The sequence below is a fragment of the Hippocampus comes genome, unplaced genomic scaffold (assembly GCF_001891065.2).
Source record: "Hippocampus comes isolate QL1 unplaced genomic scaffold, H_comes_QL1_v1.1 scaffold337, whole genome shotgun sequence".
NCBI classification, from domain to species: Eukaryota; Metazoa; Chordata; class Actinopteri; order Syngnathiformes; family Syngnathidae; genus Hippocampus; species Hippocampus comes.
This window is the reverse complement of record NW_017805929.1, coordinates 54,727-71,458: the sequence shown is the minus strand read 5'-3', so window position 1 is coordinate 71,458 and position 16,732 is coordinate 54,727. Positions and strand designations below refer to the sequence as shown.

The 16,732-nt window shown below is 43.3% G+C and overlaps 3 protein-coding genes across 3 annotated transcripts; 2 read left to right on the top strand and 1 right to left on the bottom strand.

Annotated features, from left to right (window-relative positions):
- The first annotated feature begins 1,330 nt into the window (after positions 1 to 1,330).
- Positions 1,331 to 2,407, top strand: gngt1 (guanine nucleotide binding protein (G protein), gamma transducing activity polypeptide 1). The gene is made up of 3 exons (XM_019889700.1): positions 1,331 to 1,599; positions 1,706 to 1,804; positions 1,985 to 2,407. Exons 2-3 carry the CDS (start codon positions 1,709 to 1,711, stop codon positions 2,108 to 2,110), a joined length of 222 nt encoding a protein of 73 aa, XP_019745259.1. The 5' UTR covers positions 1,331 to 1,599; positions 1,706 to 1,708; the 3' UTR covers positions 2,111 to 2,407.
- Positions 2,408 to 3,118: 711 nt separating this feature from the next.
- On the top strand, positions 3,119 to 13,604 carry LOC109527682 (probable acyl-CoA dehydrogenase 6). Its single transcript, XM_019889730.1, has 9 exons — positions 3,119 to 3,353; positions 7,275 to 7,395; positions 10,646 to 10,775; positions 11,568 to 11,674; positions 11,757 to 11,924; positions 12,017 to 12,190; positions 12,718 to 12,879; positions 12,962 to 13,112; positions 13,351 to 13,604. Exons 1-9 carry the CDS (start codon positions 3,132 to 3,134, stop codon positions 13,439 to 13,441), a joined length of 1,326 nt encoding a protein of 441 aa, XP_019745289.1. The 5' UTR covers positions 3,119 to 3,131; the 3' UTR covers positions 13,442 to 13,604.
- A 297-nt stretch (positions 13,605 to 13,901) lies between these two features.
- Positions 13,902 to 16,191, bottom strand: bet1 (Bet1 golgi vesicular membrane trafficking protein). Its single transcript, XM_019889731.1, has 4 exons — positions 16,006 to 16,191; positions 15,672 to 15,778; positions 15,515 to 15,571; positions 13,902 to 14,537 (listed from the first exon to the last, which is right to left on the bottom strand). Exons 1-4 carry the CDS (start codon positions 16,022 to 16,024, stop codon positions 14,382 to 14,384), a joined length of 339 nt encoding a protein of 112 aa, XP_019745290.1. The 5' UTR covers positions 16,025 to 16,191; the 3' UTR covers positions 13,902 to 14,381.
- Between the last annotated feature and the right edge of the window lie 541 nt (positions 16,192 to 16,732).

Genomic DNA, 16,732 nt, shown 5'->3' with positions numbered 1-16,732 from the left:
CGGGGATGCAGTGACTCAGTGTGACCGCACGAGCAGCTGGTTTAGTGCCAGGAGAAATTCATAGATGACATCACGTGAATGTCGCAATAATTACGAAAAGCACTATGTGACTAATTGGATAATCAAGGCAAACAGGAGGAAATAAAATGAAAGTTTATTTTACCTCCGGGCAGGGGGGTTTCTAACCCCCCCCCCCTCCCCTCCTCAGGGGTTTTAAATAGATACGTATCTTTTTGCATACCCGGAGTGATAAGTTTTCTGCATTTTTGTTCAGGGACCCAGACTCTGTTTTTATTTTTCTTTCTTTTTGTTCACAGATGACTGATTGGCCTCTGTGGGCATTGGACAAAATCGTTACTTTTCAACAGACCGCAAAAATGATGCTTGTTTTACGTGGGACAGGAGTAGTGAACTAATCTCTTTTTGTCAATGGACGCTACAGCTTCGTGTTTGCTTTCAAAACTTAGCTTGTAGCAGACGTGCACATTTTCAGCATGACGTCTCTGATCCACTGGTAAAAGGACACTTTGATCCTCTCCTCTTTCATCTATAACTGCTTCAGACAACAAAGTGTATGCAGGAAAGTGGTGAAGATTGCACGACTGTCTGTGTCCTATGTGTTGTGTTGTGTTATTTTTGTTATTTTGACTTCAAGATGGCGCCGCGTGAGTGGCTGCCTTTCCAGCAGCTCCTATATTTTGTTGTTCAACTTCTTCCATTCATAACTTTGCTGCTGTGAATTGGGAATTTCTCCATTGCGAGACTAATAAAGGTTTTCTTATCTTATCTTATCTTATCTTATTTAATATGTCTTTAATAACTTACACAACCACTCATCCCGTTGAAATAGTTTCCTGCTTTTTTTCATTGTGGTATGCTTGTTTTATTGGGGACAAAGTAAACACTGATAGTCTTCGTTTCCGTTGTTCAGTTTTTACAAGAGTAATTTCAAATGTGAAGGTTTGGGAGATAATCCCAAGAACTGCCTCTTCACACATCAGCCCGCCTCTCTTCTTCTTTTGGAGTCGATGTCCGTTGGCAAACCTTTTCGCCAACAACTGGGCTGAAGTGCAGAGCGCAGGTTTGTCAGCAGAAAAAATATATAAGAATTGTTATAAAGAGGGAAAAAAAAGACAATTTGCTGATTGCACAAGGCGATGAAAAATTGCCTTGCAAAGTCTCAAATTTTACTTACAGGCTGTTGGGAAAACTACCGTGCAGCCTTGCTGCAGAAAGAAATGCACCTCGAGAGAAGGTTAAATACTGATAAACCCATTTATCAAAGTGACATGATAGACGGCACGCCGCCGATGACTCATCGGACTAGTCCAGTAATAGATTGACACTTCCCAAGAATGGAAAAAGATTTTTCAGCCTTTACATCTTATTCAAAGATGAGTCCCAAAATAAAACCGATAAAATTTACTCTGCTGTCAAAAACATCCTGAGGATCCAGGCATGTTTCCACTGGGGTCTTGTTGAAATCAGATTAGGAGATTAGGATCATTTATGCAGATTACTTTATAAACCAGATTTAGCAGGGGAGAAGGATTCTTCTGCAGGACCGTCGCAGCGAACGACTGCTGCCTGCAAGCAATCGTGAGTAGCATTTCCAAAATTATTCCTGGATGCTTTTCAATAATTTGTCTTGTCATGTAGAAACTTTTTGGTGTGGGTTTGTTTTTATTTTTCCTCCCCTTTTTAGATAATGCCAGTCATAAATGTCGAGGACTTGACAGACAAGGACAAGGCTCTGATGGAAGTCAACCAACTTAAAATTGAAGTGAAACTTCAAAGGTGGTTGGTACGTTTTTCTATTTTTAATGAACTAAATGAATAATTCCGTGCTCGCACGGCGTGGCGCGGCACGGCTTTTAGAATTTAAGGCCATAATAGCAATTGAGAGAGACAGACAGAGGAGTGGTTCAAGTCGAATAAATTGCTGGATCATATGGAATGATTTCTGCGACGTGTTCCCTTTTAGACATCGAAATGCTGCGAGGAGATCAAGGATTACATTCAGGCCGGAGTGGATGAGGACACTCTTGTCAAAGGCATTTCAGAGGAGAAGAACCCCTTCAAGGAGAAAGGTGGCTGTGTCCTTTGTTAGACTGAACATGAAGTGTTCTTAATATCTCCGATTAGCCACCAAGGGCATTTTTCCTGCCCTCCCAAGACAGATTTGCAGACTGAGAAGACTACAAGGGCATAACGAACAGAAGAATTGATGCAACTTTTTTTTTTTAATAATAAATTGCATTCTAGTCAGATCTGTACCCGATATCGTTTCCATTTCACTGAAATTATTTATATATAAGGTTATATTTAACGCTTCCTTCTCCTCTGTAAACAGAATAAATAATACGATGCCCATACAAAGTCACCTAATTAAATGTGCTTGTTTATAATTCCACCTGAGTCCCTTAATCATTTCTGAATGCAATAGTTTAGCAATATGAACTAAGGTAGAAAGGTATCGTCGGGGCTAGGGAAGTCAAATATTCCAAAATATACAAATAATATATTTTTTTAATAATAATAATAATAATAGTACAATTGGTGGTGTGCAAAGTACAGTTGATGCCTGGGATGACCACACGTAAATGACATCCTGAAAAAAAATACAGGGTATTGATCATTTGGGGGTGGGTGGTGCGAATGGAGATTTGCATGGAAGATTTTGCCATTATCTATGGGACACCACTGCCAATGGTTTGATTTTATGACAATTCTGAAACGATCATGACTTGGGAGGCGGGGGACGGGGCATCTGGAAGATTTTTATGGTTGATATTATCCAGTGCATTGTGTGGCAAAGATATTTTGCTGCCCCTTGGATTTTTTTCATCAATGGGGGTGAGGGGTGCGCCCCGTAAATCCTCTCTTTTGCACGCACGTCCCTGAATAGAGTGAAACTATCTGTCCTATCACAATGGAAATCAGTGTATCTCACAATTTGCATGGTGGTCACACCACTCATTATTCGTATTTTTATTAGTAGTAGTAAAATTTATATGATTGTTATTTATTGTGAGCGGTATATTTCTTTTTCTTTTTCCATCTTTTTTATTTCATTTTATATCGTATGTCCTTCAAAAGTACAGAACCTGTGCCGTGATTTGCTTCTGCGCATGCGCATCATCACCCAAACAGCAATGGCGCTCCACTGCGGCGCTGTGCGTTTAAATGCACTTATTCGCACCCGTCCTTTCTTCAAATGTGCTTCGTTTGGCCTCCGCTCGTTTGCTGACCACGCGTCGTCCCCAAAGGTAGCAAGCAACGCCCCAGAGACCTCGGGTGACCATGTACTCTACACGCCAGAGCACTTTGCGTTAAAGGACTCGCTCAAAAAGGTACGAGTGGCTGCTAACGAAAATTAGCAAGCTTTAAGAGTCATGAAAAAAAAAATGTTAATGTTGTTCGTGTGACGCTTTACGCCCGTTTGGTTCACGACGATGTAGCGTTCAAGGTTGTTGCAAACAGCTACAGCGAATCAAAAGTGGGTGAGAGGTTAATATGCAGTCAGTTGATGAATACACACTAGCCGGACACATTTGTAGGTACACTTGCAACATCTGTACCAGCGCTCTTGCGAATATTCAGCCAGAATTAAGCATTCATGTTTTTTTGCTCGTGTTGTATTGAGCGCGTGGGAGTCCGGGTTTTGTGACGCTGCACATCAGATGTTGTAGAGAGATACGCACATTATTTCATAACTTTTTTTTGTTTTGTTTTGCAAGACTGAGAAGGTGTGGAAAATATTGGCTGAATTCTGTTGTAAGAGATCATGTTGCGGATGTGAGGCTTCGGTTTGTTTTACTTTTGGGCGATATCCTTCTTTTTCCACTTAGCATTGACATTCATTCAATTGGTTATTTGGACTACAACAAAGTTTTAACAAAGTATGAAAATATGTCCTCAAATACAATAAAAGCATAAGTGAAATAAAACATTGAACCTGGCCCGTGTTACAAAAAAAAAGGTGCTGAGAAATTAGTGACGTCATCGATAAATAAACTTCGACTCGACTTTCATCACGTTGTCATAGTTGGGGCTGCAAATGTATTTTTTTCCTTACAATTTTCCTCACTCGTATTCTGGTTAAATATTTTGTTATTTAAAAAACCCAGAATGCCTTAGTAATCAGTTTGTCTATTTTAAAAAGCAGACAGATATTTGTAGGTACAATGTGCAAAAATAACAACAGCAGCCAAATTTAGGCCAGACAGTACAAGACGTTGCAGTAAAGGGAGGGAAGCGTTCTATGTGACTAAACCTTCAAAGGATACCCGGAGTTTGAAAATAAACTAGCCCGGGGAATATGGGAAGGATGAAAATGTAAAAGGGAAATACAGAACAATATACTGTTAGGGCGGGAAACGGAACTTGAGGCAGCGTGGTTTAATAAAAGAATCCTCTGTAGAATAACGGAAATTGGTACTGGATATAAATTGAGTCATAGGAAATCCCTCGGTGAGTATTTTTTTTTTTTTTTTTTGCTCTTGTCGTCCAGCGACTATGGTTGCGACATTGTGGTTGAAAACGTGCGGTGAATGATTGTAATTTCACCATGTTCTTTATAGTTAGTTGCTCTTGATGTGAAGAAATGCATCGAAATTCCCAACTAATTTGGAGTTGCCTCGTTTCGGAAGGCTGCACTTTTAAGTTAGCATAACAATTTCCGCAGAGAAGGTCACGGCTGTGTTTAGTGTCTGGCTTACACCCCGCATAGTGAGCTTGCCGCAGGACCGGATAATGCGGTGTTCTTGACCCCCGTCTTAGCGCACGAATCCGCTGATGTGAAAGCGTCCTGGTATGTAACACAAATAGTCCACAATAACCTTTGTGAAACCATGCAGCATCCCTCCCCAACGTGCCGCATGTTTCCCGTTCCAGCGCGCGGTTTTTGTCCCTCCCTTTCCCTCCTCAGGATCTGAACTTTGAACACGGATGACTTCAACCTTGGAATAATGGCAGCCACTGCTTGTTTTACTGTTTGCTCTCACGAGCGTAAAAGCGAGGTTTGTTGGGGCCCTTTCAAGGTTGCGCTTTCGCTTGCGAGCGCAGACTCATCTCAACGGCTTAATAAAGGAACAATAAAGGAGGGCGTATAGTCCATAAGCCTTCATAATGAGGACACCTCATTCACTTCGTGTTATTGGTTGAGGCTTATTCGATGATTGCAATCATCGCTGTTCTCTCTTTTTTCTTTTTTTTTTTTGGAGCAGCGTAGGTTCTACTTTGGGTTCCGAGTAGCCACAAAAATAGCGCACTCGGGAAACCTGACAATAGGTTGGTCATTTCTAAGCACTTCTCCAGTCACTTCCCGATTCTCAAGGTGAGTCATGTTGCCAAAATTTACCCGCTCAAAAGATCATTTCAAAAATTGTCGACCTGCTCTTCACTCTTTTTGGACTTTGGCTCTCGACTCGTAGAAATTGCGGCTCTGATAAAGCCGAGATGAATCACGACGCCACTTTGCCTCTGAAGAGTGATTGCTCTCCAGGTTGACGAATACGATGCCAAATTCAGTTGGATTGATTACTCGACTCCATCGTTTCATTTTCCTTTGTGAGTCACTCGTTTGACCGCATTGTTATGCAAGCGAACGCCAGGCTGTTAGGTTTGGCCTTTTGCGTGTTGACCTGCGGATGACAAAACGCAGCACTTCCTCCCACCTTCTACTCGAGACCGTAAACAGCCGAAGGACGAGGATTGACCAAAAATTGTTGAGTTGAAATGTTTTTTACAGGCGCGCGTTTCATTGACGTGAGGATTTTAAGCTGTTCGTCAGCTAGCGCCAGCCGACCCGTTGCCTTCTGCGAGGCATCCGCGTCGTTAATGCCAAAACACGTACTTGGCGATTAGCCGACTTAGAGAACAGCTTCTGCAGAATGCTCATTGAAAGGCTACTGCCCTTGCGTCTGAAGTTAGCTGGGTTAGGATCCAGTTTGCTTCGTAAGAATCGACAATTAGTCACTGATTCTACACTGACTTGTTAAATATTCTGCCCATCCCTCTTTGCTCAAGGAATTTTGTCAACATGTGGTTTGTGGTCTGCCCTCCAGGGGATGGATATTCTCCTCATTCGATCTTCAAGCATGCACTCTTTTACTGTTGTTGTTGTTCCTGTCGCCAAAGCAAGAGGCCTTCTTGCTTGGTTTTCTTTTGTTTCGTTTTGTTTTTGGAAAGACATTTTTGAACACTTCAGTACTTTTGTTGAAACATTTTTGAGTACGCCCATGTCTTTTTCTAGCATGACTGTGCCTCATTGTACCAGGCAGTGTTCAAAATACCCAGAGCCCCGACCGCAACCTACGCAAACATATTTAGGGCGCCGGTGTCAAACTCAAGGCCCGGGGGCCAAACCTCGCCCGCCACATAATTTTATATGGCCCGCAAAAGCCAATCAAGCATGTCAACTTCCATGATGCTTCCTAAAATCTGTGCCAAAATGTAAAAATGATCCCATCTAATAAATGAGAGCAGTTGTCAGCATTTTCGTGTGACCAAAGCCCTCATTACAATCACTTGAAATAGCTGAAGAAACGATGATTCTTGACTTCTTAATATGGTTTAACAGTCATAACGGCCCTCCAAGGGAAATGGCAAGTACAATGTGGCCCGCCACAAAAAAATGAGTTTGACGCCCCTGATTTAGGGCAATGATGGTTGAACCCCCCCCCCCCCCCACATCATCAGTCTTGCAATAGTCTTCCTTTGTCTTGTTTACCACGCATGCATCTGTCTGAACGCCTTACCGACATGATCGCTCTTGTTCTATTTTTAGCACCTATTTTACCCCTCAGTGTTCTGGATTGGGATTTGGGCCAAATCACACATCTGCTTTTGCGATACGTGTTTGTTTGTGACCAGTCAAGCCTGTAAAAAAAAAAAAGTATACCCGGCGGGGGAATACCCATATAGGCTCACCCTGTATTCATCACCAGCAGCGTTATAGATTCACCGCGTAATGCATTTTCCCGAGCTGCTCCCTATTCATTGATAGTTAATGCATTTTTTTTTTTTTTGTGGCGGCCTGCTAGAGATAGATTGCAGAGATCTTAGGGGGAGATGTGTCCGCCACGCAGCAGGAAAACGTATGTATGTGTGTATGTGATGCCGTTGTCAGTCCCCCCCGCCTTGTAATGGAGATTCTTTGGGGTTGGGCGAAGAAGGTGGCAATTGGAAAGCATATCATGCACGTGCACGTACGGTGGCGATATCTCACACGCACACTGAATATTCACGCGAGTACATCTGTTTCCCATTAGATCATCGACCAGGAGATCAACCCGTACGTGGATCAGTGGGAAGCGGAGGGAAAGTTCCCGGCGCATAAAATCTTCAAGATCCTCGGAAATGCCGGTTTTCTTGGAGTCAACAAGCCAGTCGGTGAGATGTGCATCTCGGTCAAACTCTCAGATGATCACATTTAAAAAGCTCACCAAATTATTCCCGATATAGCGCTTATTTTGTTTGCTGTCAAGAGATCCGGAAAGGCGTTAGCGGTCCACCCATGTCTCCGTGACACATTTGAGCAAGTTAACGCTCGGAACCTTGTTTGGACATGTTCCTCGGCAAACTGCAACATACATTTGAACCGGTCCAGCTGGAAACGAATGCGGTCCGCCGTCGCGAGTGCATGGTTCCGCAATAGCGCCGAGACGTTGTCTGACACATTTAATTCGGTCGGAATCTTCTTCTTCTTCTTCTCCTTTCGGCACGTCCCTATTCAGGGGTCGCCACAGCGAGTCAGTAATTTCCATCCGCCCCTGTAAACCGTCCTACCAACTCGCATGGTCGTCTTGGCAAAAGTTTTACGCCGGATGCCATTCCTGACGCAACCCTCCCCGAATGATTAAAAAAAAAAAAAAAAAAACGATGTAGTGCGAATGAGTGAGAGTGATTACTCATTGGTGCCTCAATCCCAGTGACGTATGCTGCCTGTATCATTCCCATGATTAATGTGCAGCATATCAAAGAATCGAAAAGGAGCCAACATGAATAACACACAAATATATTTTTTAATCAAAAATATGTTCGAAAATGATAACTCGGTATTTTATCAGAACTGGACCACAAAAAAAAAACATTTTGCTTTAGTTGAGCAGCTCCCTGGTGCTTTTATTATTATTTTTTTCTTTGTGACTATGAAGCATTGTGATGCTTTGAAGCGTCACACAAACGTCCTGCAACAGCTGTTGGCTAACATCGAAACCAGATGTGCACCCAGATGTGTTGCTGATGGAGTCGCCAAGGATTTCTCTCAGATGCTGAAAGTCAAGCGCTCATGCAACTGTTATTCTGCAATAAAAACGTTTCGTGTTTTCGCCATCTGTGCAATTTCGGACAATTGCTCAACATTTTCTCCATTTCAGCCAGCGAATCCCGATTTTTCTTTTCTTTTGCTTCTAAGTCTCGTCTTACTCCGAGCTCCAACGCATTACCCTGCGATGTCACTTTTTTGTTTTTGCAGCCCTTCTCTGGGGCATTGCAAAGTTTTGTTTTACTGTCACCACATAAATTAATTGCTTTACTTCATGGCATAAACAATTCACCCACTTAAAGTCTGGAGAAGATTTCACCAGGAGTGTGTGGGTCAGGGAAGAGGGCGGGCGAGGGAATTCAAATGTGCTGAGTCCACACACCCTGAGCATTAGTTGACAGGATTAGAGAGCGATGGCCTGGGAGACGACTGTGCAAAGACTCAATACAATTATCAGGTCCCAAAGAGTCTTTGCAGCGATGCATCGCACAACCAACTTCTCCACATCTTTTATGTAGTTGCCACGGGAGCAAAGAACCGATGACGTCTTCATTTGCAAATTCACCCGGAAAAACGATGGCTTGACGTTATACACTCGATGGAAAATTTTGAAGCCTCCTCTTCTCCTTTTACTGTGACTTTAAGAAACAACCGCCGGCGTGTTGACTTGACCTACATTTCACACAATCTAATTTCAACGACAGACAAAGTCTCTCTTGAGCAGACATGCCCGGTTACTCCCCACCCCAAAAAAATCTCCTCTGGGTGCACCGATGTCTCAGTTTGGCATAGATGAATCTGAGTTTACCCTGTTTGCGATCGTTTTTGCGCCGAGCCTTAAGCAGATGATTCCAAATTAGAAACGAAATAAGCTTAAATCAACCCGATGAACGTACGTGTAACGATGTCCTCGGATTTGGGCGTCGATGACTTTTTGCAGCCGTGATTTGCGTGTGCACGGAAAGTCCACATTACCTGTCAAAACATTGGGAACAGGAAGTTTTCCTTAGACAGCCGCATCAGGGGGGGAGAGAGGACAGCGATGACCCCTGGCGCCCTGCCTGGCTTCCTCTATCCTGACAGGGAAGAACTCGTCTTTCACACCATGGCAACGGCAACCTCGTTGACAGACAGGAACTGGCAGCCAAAATTGTTTCCCATCCGTTTCGCCAAAGAGGCTTGTATGATTCCTGCTTTAGTAATAGTCTGACGAATGCATTTCATCGTTTGGTTTTCCCCACGCGCGTTACTGACGCTGTCCTGTTGCACATGCGATATGAATGTGATTGTGACGCATGCAATTAGAGCAACATTATCCATTACTGCTGTAAATATACAGTGGTACCTCTACTTACGAAATTAATTGGGTCTGGAAGAAATTTCTTAACTAGAAGATGTTGTAAGTAGAGACGCGTTTTCCATGTAAATGGCCTAATCCGTTCCAAGCCCCCCAAAATTCAGACATAAATGTTTTCTAAAGCATAAAAATGCATCAAAATACGGATCAAATGCCGGTTACTAATTGAATTATTGCGCAATAAATGAGAGCTGTGCATAATGCAAAAAACAAAGAATAGAGTAAAGAATAAAAATTTCACTTTTAACCGCGTCATCGTTTATTTGCCTTCTTTAGTTCATTTTGTTGAAAATCCGAGAGCAGATGAGGGCCGCCGCGAACATCTGCCGCTCAGGAGAAGCTCGAGGCTATCGGATTGGCATTTGAGTTTTGAAGCCTACTTGTTTGTTTATCTTTTGCTTGTTTGTTCAACTCGGCCGCCCGCTGTTGCGCTTGAAGCGGGATAAACCTCGGCGCTTCCTTCTGTCCACATGATCCACTGCAGGGTTTCCAGCGTGCACTATCGCGCTCCAGCCGCACCTGTTTCCTCTTAGTTTTGGCGATCCCTCTTCCTACCCCCCCCCCCCCCCCCCCACACACACACACACACACACACACACACACACTTGAGTGTTTGCTTGGCCTACTCTCGCTCGCTTGTATGTAATTTTCCCTCTTGTCTCATTATCTCTCTTCTATCGCTGACGATGCTTTCCATTATTCCATAACTAGTCAGGTGGGTGGTACAAATGCAAGGGTTGCAGAATTGTGTGCTAAATTTGCCCCTAATTGTTGCATTGTCAACTGCTACACAGTTTTAGTTCACGTTATTCAAGTCAATTAAAGACCCGAGGGCATTGTGGGTCAGAAATCTGCAGGACATTTTGAATTTGTCTCCGTGTCTTCAAACTAGTCCAAACTGCAGATAGCTGTGAGTCTTATGCTTATCTTCCCAACACTGATTTTTACTCGTCGTGAGTTCCACCGAAATGATTGCTGAAAGCTAATGTTTCATATTGTTGTTTTGTTTTTGTTTATAGAGTATGGAGGCATGGGACTGGACTACAGCTACAGCGTGGCAGTGTCCGAGGAGCTGGGTCACATCCGCTGCGGAGGCATCCCCATGGCGATCGGCGTTCAGACCGACATGGCAACGCCCGCGTTGGCCAGGTAACAATTCCGTCAACCTGAATTGCACGTCCGCCCACGGCTTTGGCATCGTCTTTGTCAGGAGATGCAGATTTAGCCTTGGAGGCTGCAACGCTGGTCCCTTTTACTGCGAGGATAACAATACCCACTATGTCATCTTTATTTTATTTTATTTTCCTCACAACTCTGAGTAGTAGCCTAAACATACACATACGGCTGTGTTTTAAGCAACAAGTAACCCCTGTATCACTGCAACGGGAGCAAACGCTGTCGAGATAAAAATGTATGAATAACCATACCGTAAAATGTAGCCGTGAGAGAGTTGTGACTAACGCAGATTAATGTGGCTAAGTCACACACAAACACCACATTCTCAAATAAAAGTCCTTTGCGTGTACAAGAGCTTCTGTCATCCGAGAGCTAAGAAACAAATCGTACCACGGTATAAGGTCACATCATTGAATTTCGCACTCGGCTTTGTCGTACTTTGATTAAATCACCCTCGACTGGTCCACGGTGTGCTGTGTATGTCTGAGCGAAATGTGTCCGTCTTGTTTCCTTTTGCAGTCAAGTGACTTCTGGTGACACGCGACAAAGCTCATAGCAACAGACGAGTGTCGTCTCATGAGTTTCATTAGGGGAACAATTCTTGCCCGAAATGAGTATTTGCAAAAATTAATGCAACTATAATTGCCTTTAAGCGTGGCAGGATTGTCTTCAAACTTTTTTTTTTTTTAAATTAAATCCTAAAAGTCAATTTTGTTGACTTCATAAGCCAAACTAGAAACTTGTCAATTGTGTGTGCTTGAGCAGGTTTGGTTCAGCCGAGCTCAAGAAAGAGTTTCTGCTTCCGAGCATCCTGGGGGACAAAGTTGCCTGCCTCGGAGTTAGTGAAGTCGGAGCAGGTTCTGACGTATCCAGTAAGTTCCTGTCTTTCCATCTCAAAAAGTTGGCCACCTTTGACCATCTTGGGTTTTTACACCCTACCTCGCATCGATCCAGACATTAAGACGAAGGCAGTGAGAAAAGGAGATGACTATGTGATCAATGGCGGCAAGATGTGGACCACCAACGGCACCCAGGCGGACTGGATGTGTCTCCTCGCCAACACCAGTGACGGACCCCCGCACAGGAACAAATCCCTCATTTGTTTGCCCATGAACCTGCCAGGTAGGATCAGCGCGTGACGCCCGGCGCTATCAAAAACAAGTTGTCATCGATGTGGGTCTGGTTCTCGTCTATGCTCGCCTCCCCCATATTAGGAGTGCACATCGCCCGGAAGATCGACAAGCTGGGCATGTGGTCGTCGGACACAGCCGAAGTGTTTTTCGAGGACGTGCGAGTTCCCTGCAAGAACGTCATTGGCCAGGAAGGAATGGGCTTCACCTATCAGATGCTCCAGTTCCAAGAAGAGAGGCTCTGGGCTGTGGCCAATAGTAGGAGAGCTTTTCCTCATTTGTCCTTTTGCGCTTTCACGGCCTCCGTTTCCCACATCCGTTACTGTCAGCGGTACATTTTTATGTCGATTCCCTTTGCGCTGCCAAGCAAATCAACAAGGAGGTTGAGTTCACTTCGGGTCAAGCCATCAATCTCGTGTGAGGGGGGGTTGAGGGTTGTTTGTGTTTAATTTTGACAAGCGTCAGATAATGTTTTCTGAACAAGTTGGCAAAAGTGAAACGCTCCATGGTGGAATTTTTTAATTTAGCCGTGTTTATTGAAAGTGTCGTGCGCGTGTTGTAGGAGTGATTTAGAACAGCGCCGTGTCATGCGAAGAGGTGTTTGTGACATTTTGCAACTTCACTTAGCTACAACTGAGCTCCCCCAACCCCCACCCATGGAGAATTTTTGGCCGTCGTTAATTTTTAATGTCTTAACTAATCATAAAGGAAACTAGTCCAAAAGCAGCACATCTCTCGCATATTTCAGATCTCTCCCCTCATGTCTCTACTTCGAACACCTCTAGTCGTGACTACAATGGACGTCGTCATTAGGGAGACCATCCACTACACTCGACAGAGGAAGATCTTCAGTCATCCGGTCCTCTACCACCAGGCGGTCCATTTTAGGCTGGCCGAGCTGCAGACGGAGGTGGAGCTGCTGCGCGCCCTCCTTTACCAGGCCACAGGTAAACTCGAATGATCGTGCAAATCCCAATCCCAAATATGGAAGGAAACAACAAAATCTCTCGCTTTGTGGCGCGGGTCCAGCCTTGTATATCAAAGGCAATGATGTCACCAAGATGGCATCCATGGCCAAATTAAAGGCGGGGCGTCTGGCCAGGGAAGTGGGTGACGGCTGCCTCCAGTACTGGGGAGGAATGGGCTTCACCAGTGATGTGCTGGTCAGCAGATTCTACAGGTACGTGCGTTTAATTATATGAAGAAATGTTAGGTTGTGGCCTTACGACGAAAATACCGCTACAATAGCTGAGGCCAAAATGTGAGTCTCAATAACTGTATTGGGTCCTTTTATGACACTGTACTGACATCTAGTGACATGTGGCACAAATGTAGTTTGAAGCGGGCGCGCCCCGGTACACGGTCAAGAAAAAAAATCAAACCTAACATCCTTTTTACTAACTTTGCCCTATCCACAGAGATTCCAGGTTATTGTCCATCGGCGGAGGGGCAGATGAGGTCATGCTCGGAATCATCTGCAAATACATGGACATTCTACCCAAGAAGTGATTTCGTCAATGATTTTCTCTTCGGTTCGCTTGATAACGGCAACTTCTCAGACTAATTTTGACATCCAACAAAGCTAATCAATCACCCAAGTGCTGCTATTTATCAATCATCTGAAGTCAGGTGGCTTTGGCTGAATGAGGTTTGAAGAAAATGCTTGTATTTAAAACTCATTCACTACCAGCCAATTCTAGACGCCTTTAAAAAATTTTTTTTTTTTTACCCTAAATCTTGGAAAAATTGAAAAAAAAAGTATCTGGGGTTGAACATGTGCAGTGTTAAAAGACAAATATGTCTGTGGGAGTGAATGAGTTAAGGTGCTATGTGAATAATTCAGTGAATGTTTTATTAAGGCATCCAATTTGCATTGTTAATATTTATTCATTACCAGGCTTTTTTTTTTTGAAGGTGAAATCTGTTTTGTCAGTTCATTCAAAAAAAAAAAGTGCACAAAGTCTAATTAAAGGACATACCTGATAAATGTTTATTGGTTAAAAATATCATAAAATATTTACATTGCACATCTAACATTGCTGTAGCCCCCCCCCCGGATATTGTACACCCATATATATACGCATTAATTGCTGTATTGCAGATAATCGAAATGTCTCTCGGAGAGCATTGTATAACTTAGTTGCTCTCAGTGTGAAGCACAATAAACAGATAAGAGCATACACAGAGCACTCGTTTCTCCATGTGTCAACTATGGCATTGCTCAAGCTATCTTCTATGTCACAATGCTAAATCTCATCACATCAGCCTCTACACACACACACACACATCTAATCTCACAACAGCGGCGTATATTGAGGGTGTAAAATACACAGGATAATACAACCGTTTGGCTTCATGAATCATCTGACCTTTTTTTTTTTCTTTTTTTAATGAACTTGAGTTATCCCGAGGTGCGGGTGTGTGTTCAAAGTCCGGCGAGATCCAGCTGTCACCTCAACTTAATGAACCAGTAGAGTACAAAGAAGACAAAAAGGCAGAAGAGCAGCATGTAACACAGCAGTTTGGTCTGACTGCCTCTGGACAGCTGTTTGACTCTGCCGATGGTGGCGCCCAGCAGGCCGCCCGTTGAGTCAAAGTCCGTGTCCTAGTTGGGGACAAAAGACATCCTCAATCTAAAGTAGTCACTTCACGATGACAAGAGTGGGTGAGAGTGACTTTCAACCAGCAAAACTTACTGCGAATTTGGCCATTTCATATTTTCTTATTATAAAAATCAGCTGTTTAAAGGCGACATACTTTTTCAGCAATTGAAAAAGTTCCCAGTTGTCTGTGACATCCTTTCATCGTACGCAAGAATTTCAGTTGTATTTTGCTCAAATCTGCCTGTTATGAAGGGAGCTGCCCTTTCTCAAAAGGGAGTGTGAACAACTAGAGTTAAACGGCGTACTGTACCGGTAATACCTCACGGTCAAAAATTACCACTGTTTGTTTCTGTTCTGCTCGACAGAGAGCAAACCCTTCTCCGAAAACAGGTTTAAGTGTACTTGGACGAATAAACAGCTTGAAGCTGTTTCGTAGTTACTCCTGCACAACATGTACAGTATTTGTATGTGGAATGTCAGGACGAGTACGCTGCAGATATTATTTGTGCTTGCCTGACATTGAAAAGGCTGAAAAATTCAGAGGACGCTTTATCAACTCCAAAGGTTTTCTTGAAATTTTTTTCACAGGCCAACTATTTCGTGCACTTCATGGATGTTGACTCAATGCATACTCTTCACATAGCAGTTGACTCTGCGCTTCTTCACTTTAATTGTTCCGCTGATAACGCTAATCTGTGATTCCAGCACTGCGGCTCTGTTTAGCTTTTGGTGTTGACGCGACAGTTTTTTCCCCATGTAGTCTAGCAATCGCTCTAAAATGTAGATAAAAAGTTGGCGCTCACATAGTCCATTTTGGAATCGAGCAGCTCAAAAAAATATTTAGTTGGTTGTTTAATTTCACACCTGGGCAGGGATTCCGGAGACATACATACTCTACGCATTGCTTTCGTGATTACAGGATGTAGATTTCAACCAGTTGACAAATCAGACGTGCTTTTATTTTGAATAATCAACTCACCATGTCGTCCAGCATTTTATTCTGGTACTTCACTTCCGTTCCTATGTCGATAGACAGCTGAAGACAAACGTGAGAGTAATGTAAGTCAGCGTGATAAGTAAATATTTCAAAGACACAGTAGGGACTTGTTAGAAACGGCGAGTTTGAACTTTCTTACACTTTTCAAAGCGCTGACTTTGGCTCGCAGTCCCTCCTGTAGATGTTCATTTTCCTCTTCGTACACACTGTATCCACTTGCCACATAGTTTCCAGATGCTCCATCACCTTGATGACATTAAATCACGAGTACGTGTTTATTTGGTTGACGTTCAATCACAAACACGCTGGGAAACGGACTCAATTATACAAACGCGGGGCACTAGAAAGCTATTTTCACCTAATTAGCAAGGCACCTGCTAGCTAACCGAAACAGAAATCGGCATGTATTGCATTCTGCACATGCTTTCGGTTAGCTAGTGCGGAATGCGCCAAAAACGTCGCTTTTCTCTTACCCAAGCCGGCGCGCCTCATTGTGAAACACGGACGTTAACGCTGTCAGTTTTTGTGTGAGTAGTGTTTCAGGGTCATGAAAATCACACCACAAACGAATATTGTGAAGTGTTGTCAGTCTGTCTGTTGCTTCCTTTCTTTTCAGGTCAGCAGACGCCACGTCATCCTCATCGAACGGAAGACGAGGAGGACCAAAAAGTTCGCGCTTTCTGAAGCGATTTAGAATTACCAGCCTAAAGAGCAGGGGTAACCACATTTTAGTTGTTGTTTTCCTTTTTTTTTTCACTTTATCTAATGTACGTTATACTTCACAAAGGTAGAAAGCGAATTGATTTCTCATTTTGTATATCACAAAAACCTGGCATTTGAAAGAGGGTGTGTACATTTTTTTTTAATCTATTAAATGTGATTCTTGGGATGAAATCGCCATTTTGCTGCTTTTGGCCATCATTGACACTGTTAACTTGGAACATTCTGAAACGTGACCACCATAAATTCGGCTCAGATATGAAATGTCATTGATAAAAAGAAAACATCTCAGTCTTAATTTATCATAACGTTTCTCAAATATCGGCTATCCATCCATCCATGCATGACCTTGACACAAGTGTCAAAGAAGGGCAAGTAAGTATTGATTAAATTGTGAGCCTGAATCTGACTTCCCTTTGTGTATCTGCGAGGATTAAATTCAACAGATGGTTCTTCAGTGTGGGAAAGGACATTTGGATC

What these genes read in the sequence shown, in the direction of transcription:
- gngt1 (XM_019889700.1), top strand. Translation starts at nt 1,709, where the DNA reads ATGCCAGTCATAAATGTCGAGGACTTGACAGACAAGGACAAGGCTCTG. An exon ending in TGAAACTTCAAAGGTGGTTG is followed by an intron (nt 1,805 to 1,984) that starts GTACGTTTTTCT and finishes GTTCCCTTTTAG; the next exon opens with ACATCGAAATGCTGCGAGGA.
- LOC109527682 (XM_019889730.1), top strand. Translation starts at nt 3,132, where the DNA reads ATGCGCATCATCACCCAAACAGCAATGGCGCTCCACTGCGGCGCTGTG. An exon ending in GCAACGCCCGCGTTGGCCAG is followed by an intron (nt 10,776 to 11,567) that starts GTAACAATTCCG and finishes GTGCTTGAGCAG; the next exon opens with GTTTGGTTCAGCCGAGCTCA. An exon ending in TTTGCCCATGAACCTGCCAG is followed by an intron (nt 11,925 to 12,016) that starts GTAGGATCAGCG and finishes CCCCCATATTAG; the next exon opens with GAGTGCACATCGCCCGGAAG.
- bet1 (XM_019889731.1), bottom strand. An exon ending in AAGTCAGCGCTTTGAAAAGT is followed by an intron (nt 15,572 to 15,671) that starts GTAAGAAAGTTC and finishes GTTTGTCTTCAG; the next exon opens with CTGTCTATCGACATAGGAAC. An exon ending in ATAAAATGCTGGACGACATG is followed by an intron (nt 14,538 to 15,514) that starts GTGAGTTGATTA and finishes GTCCCCAACTAG; the next exon opens with GACACGGACTTTGACTCAAC.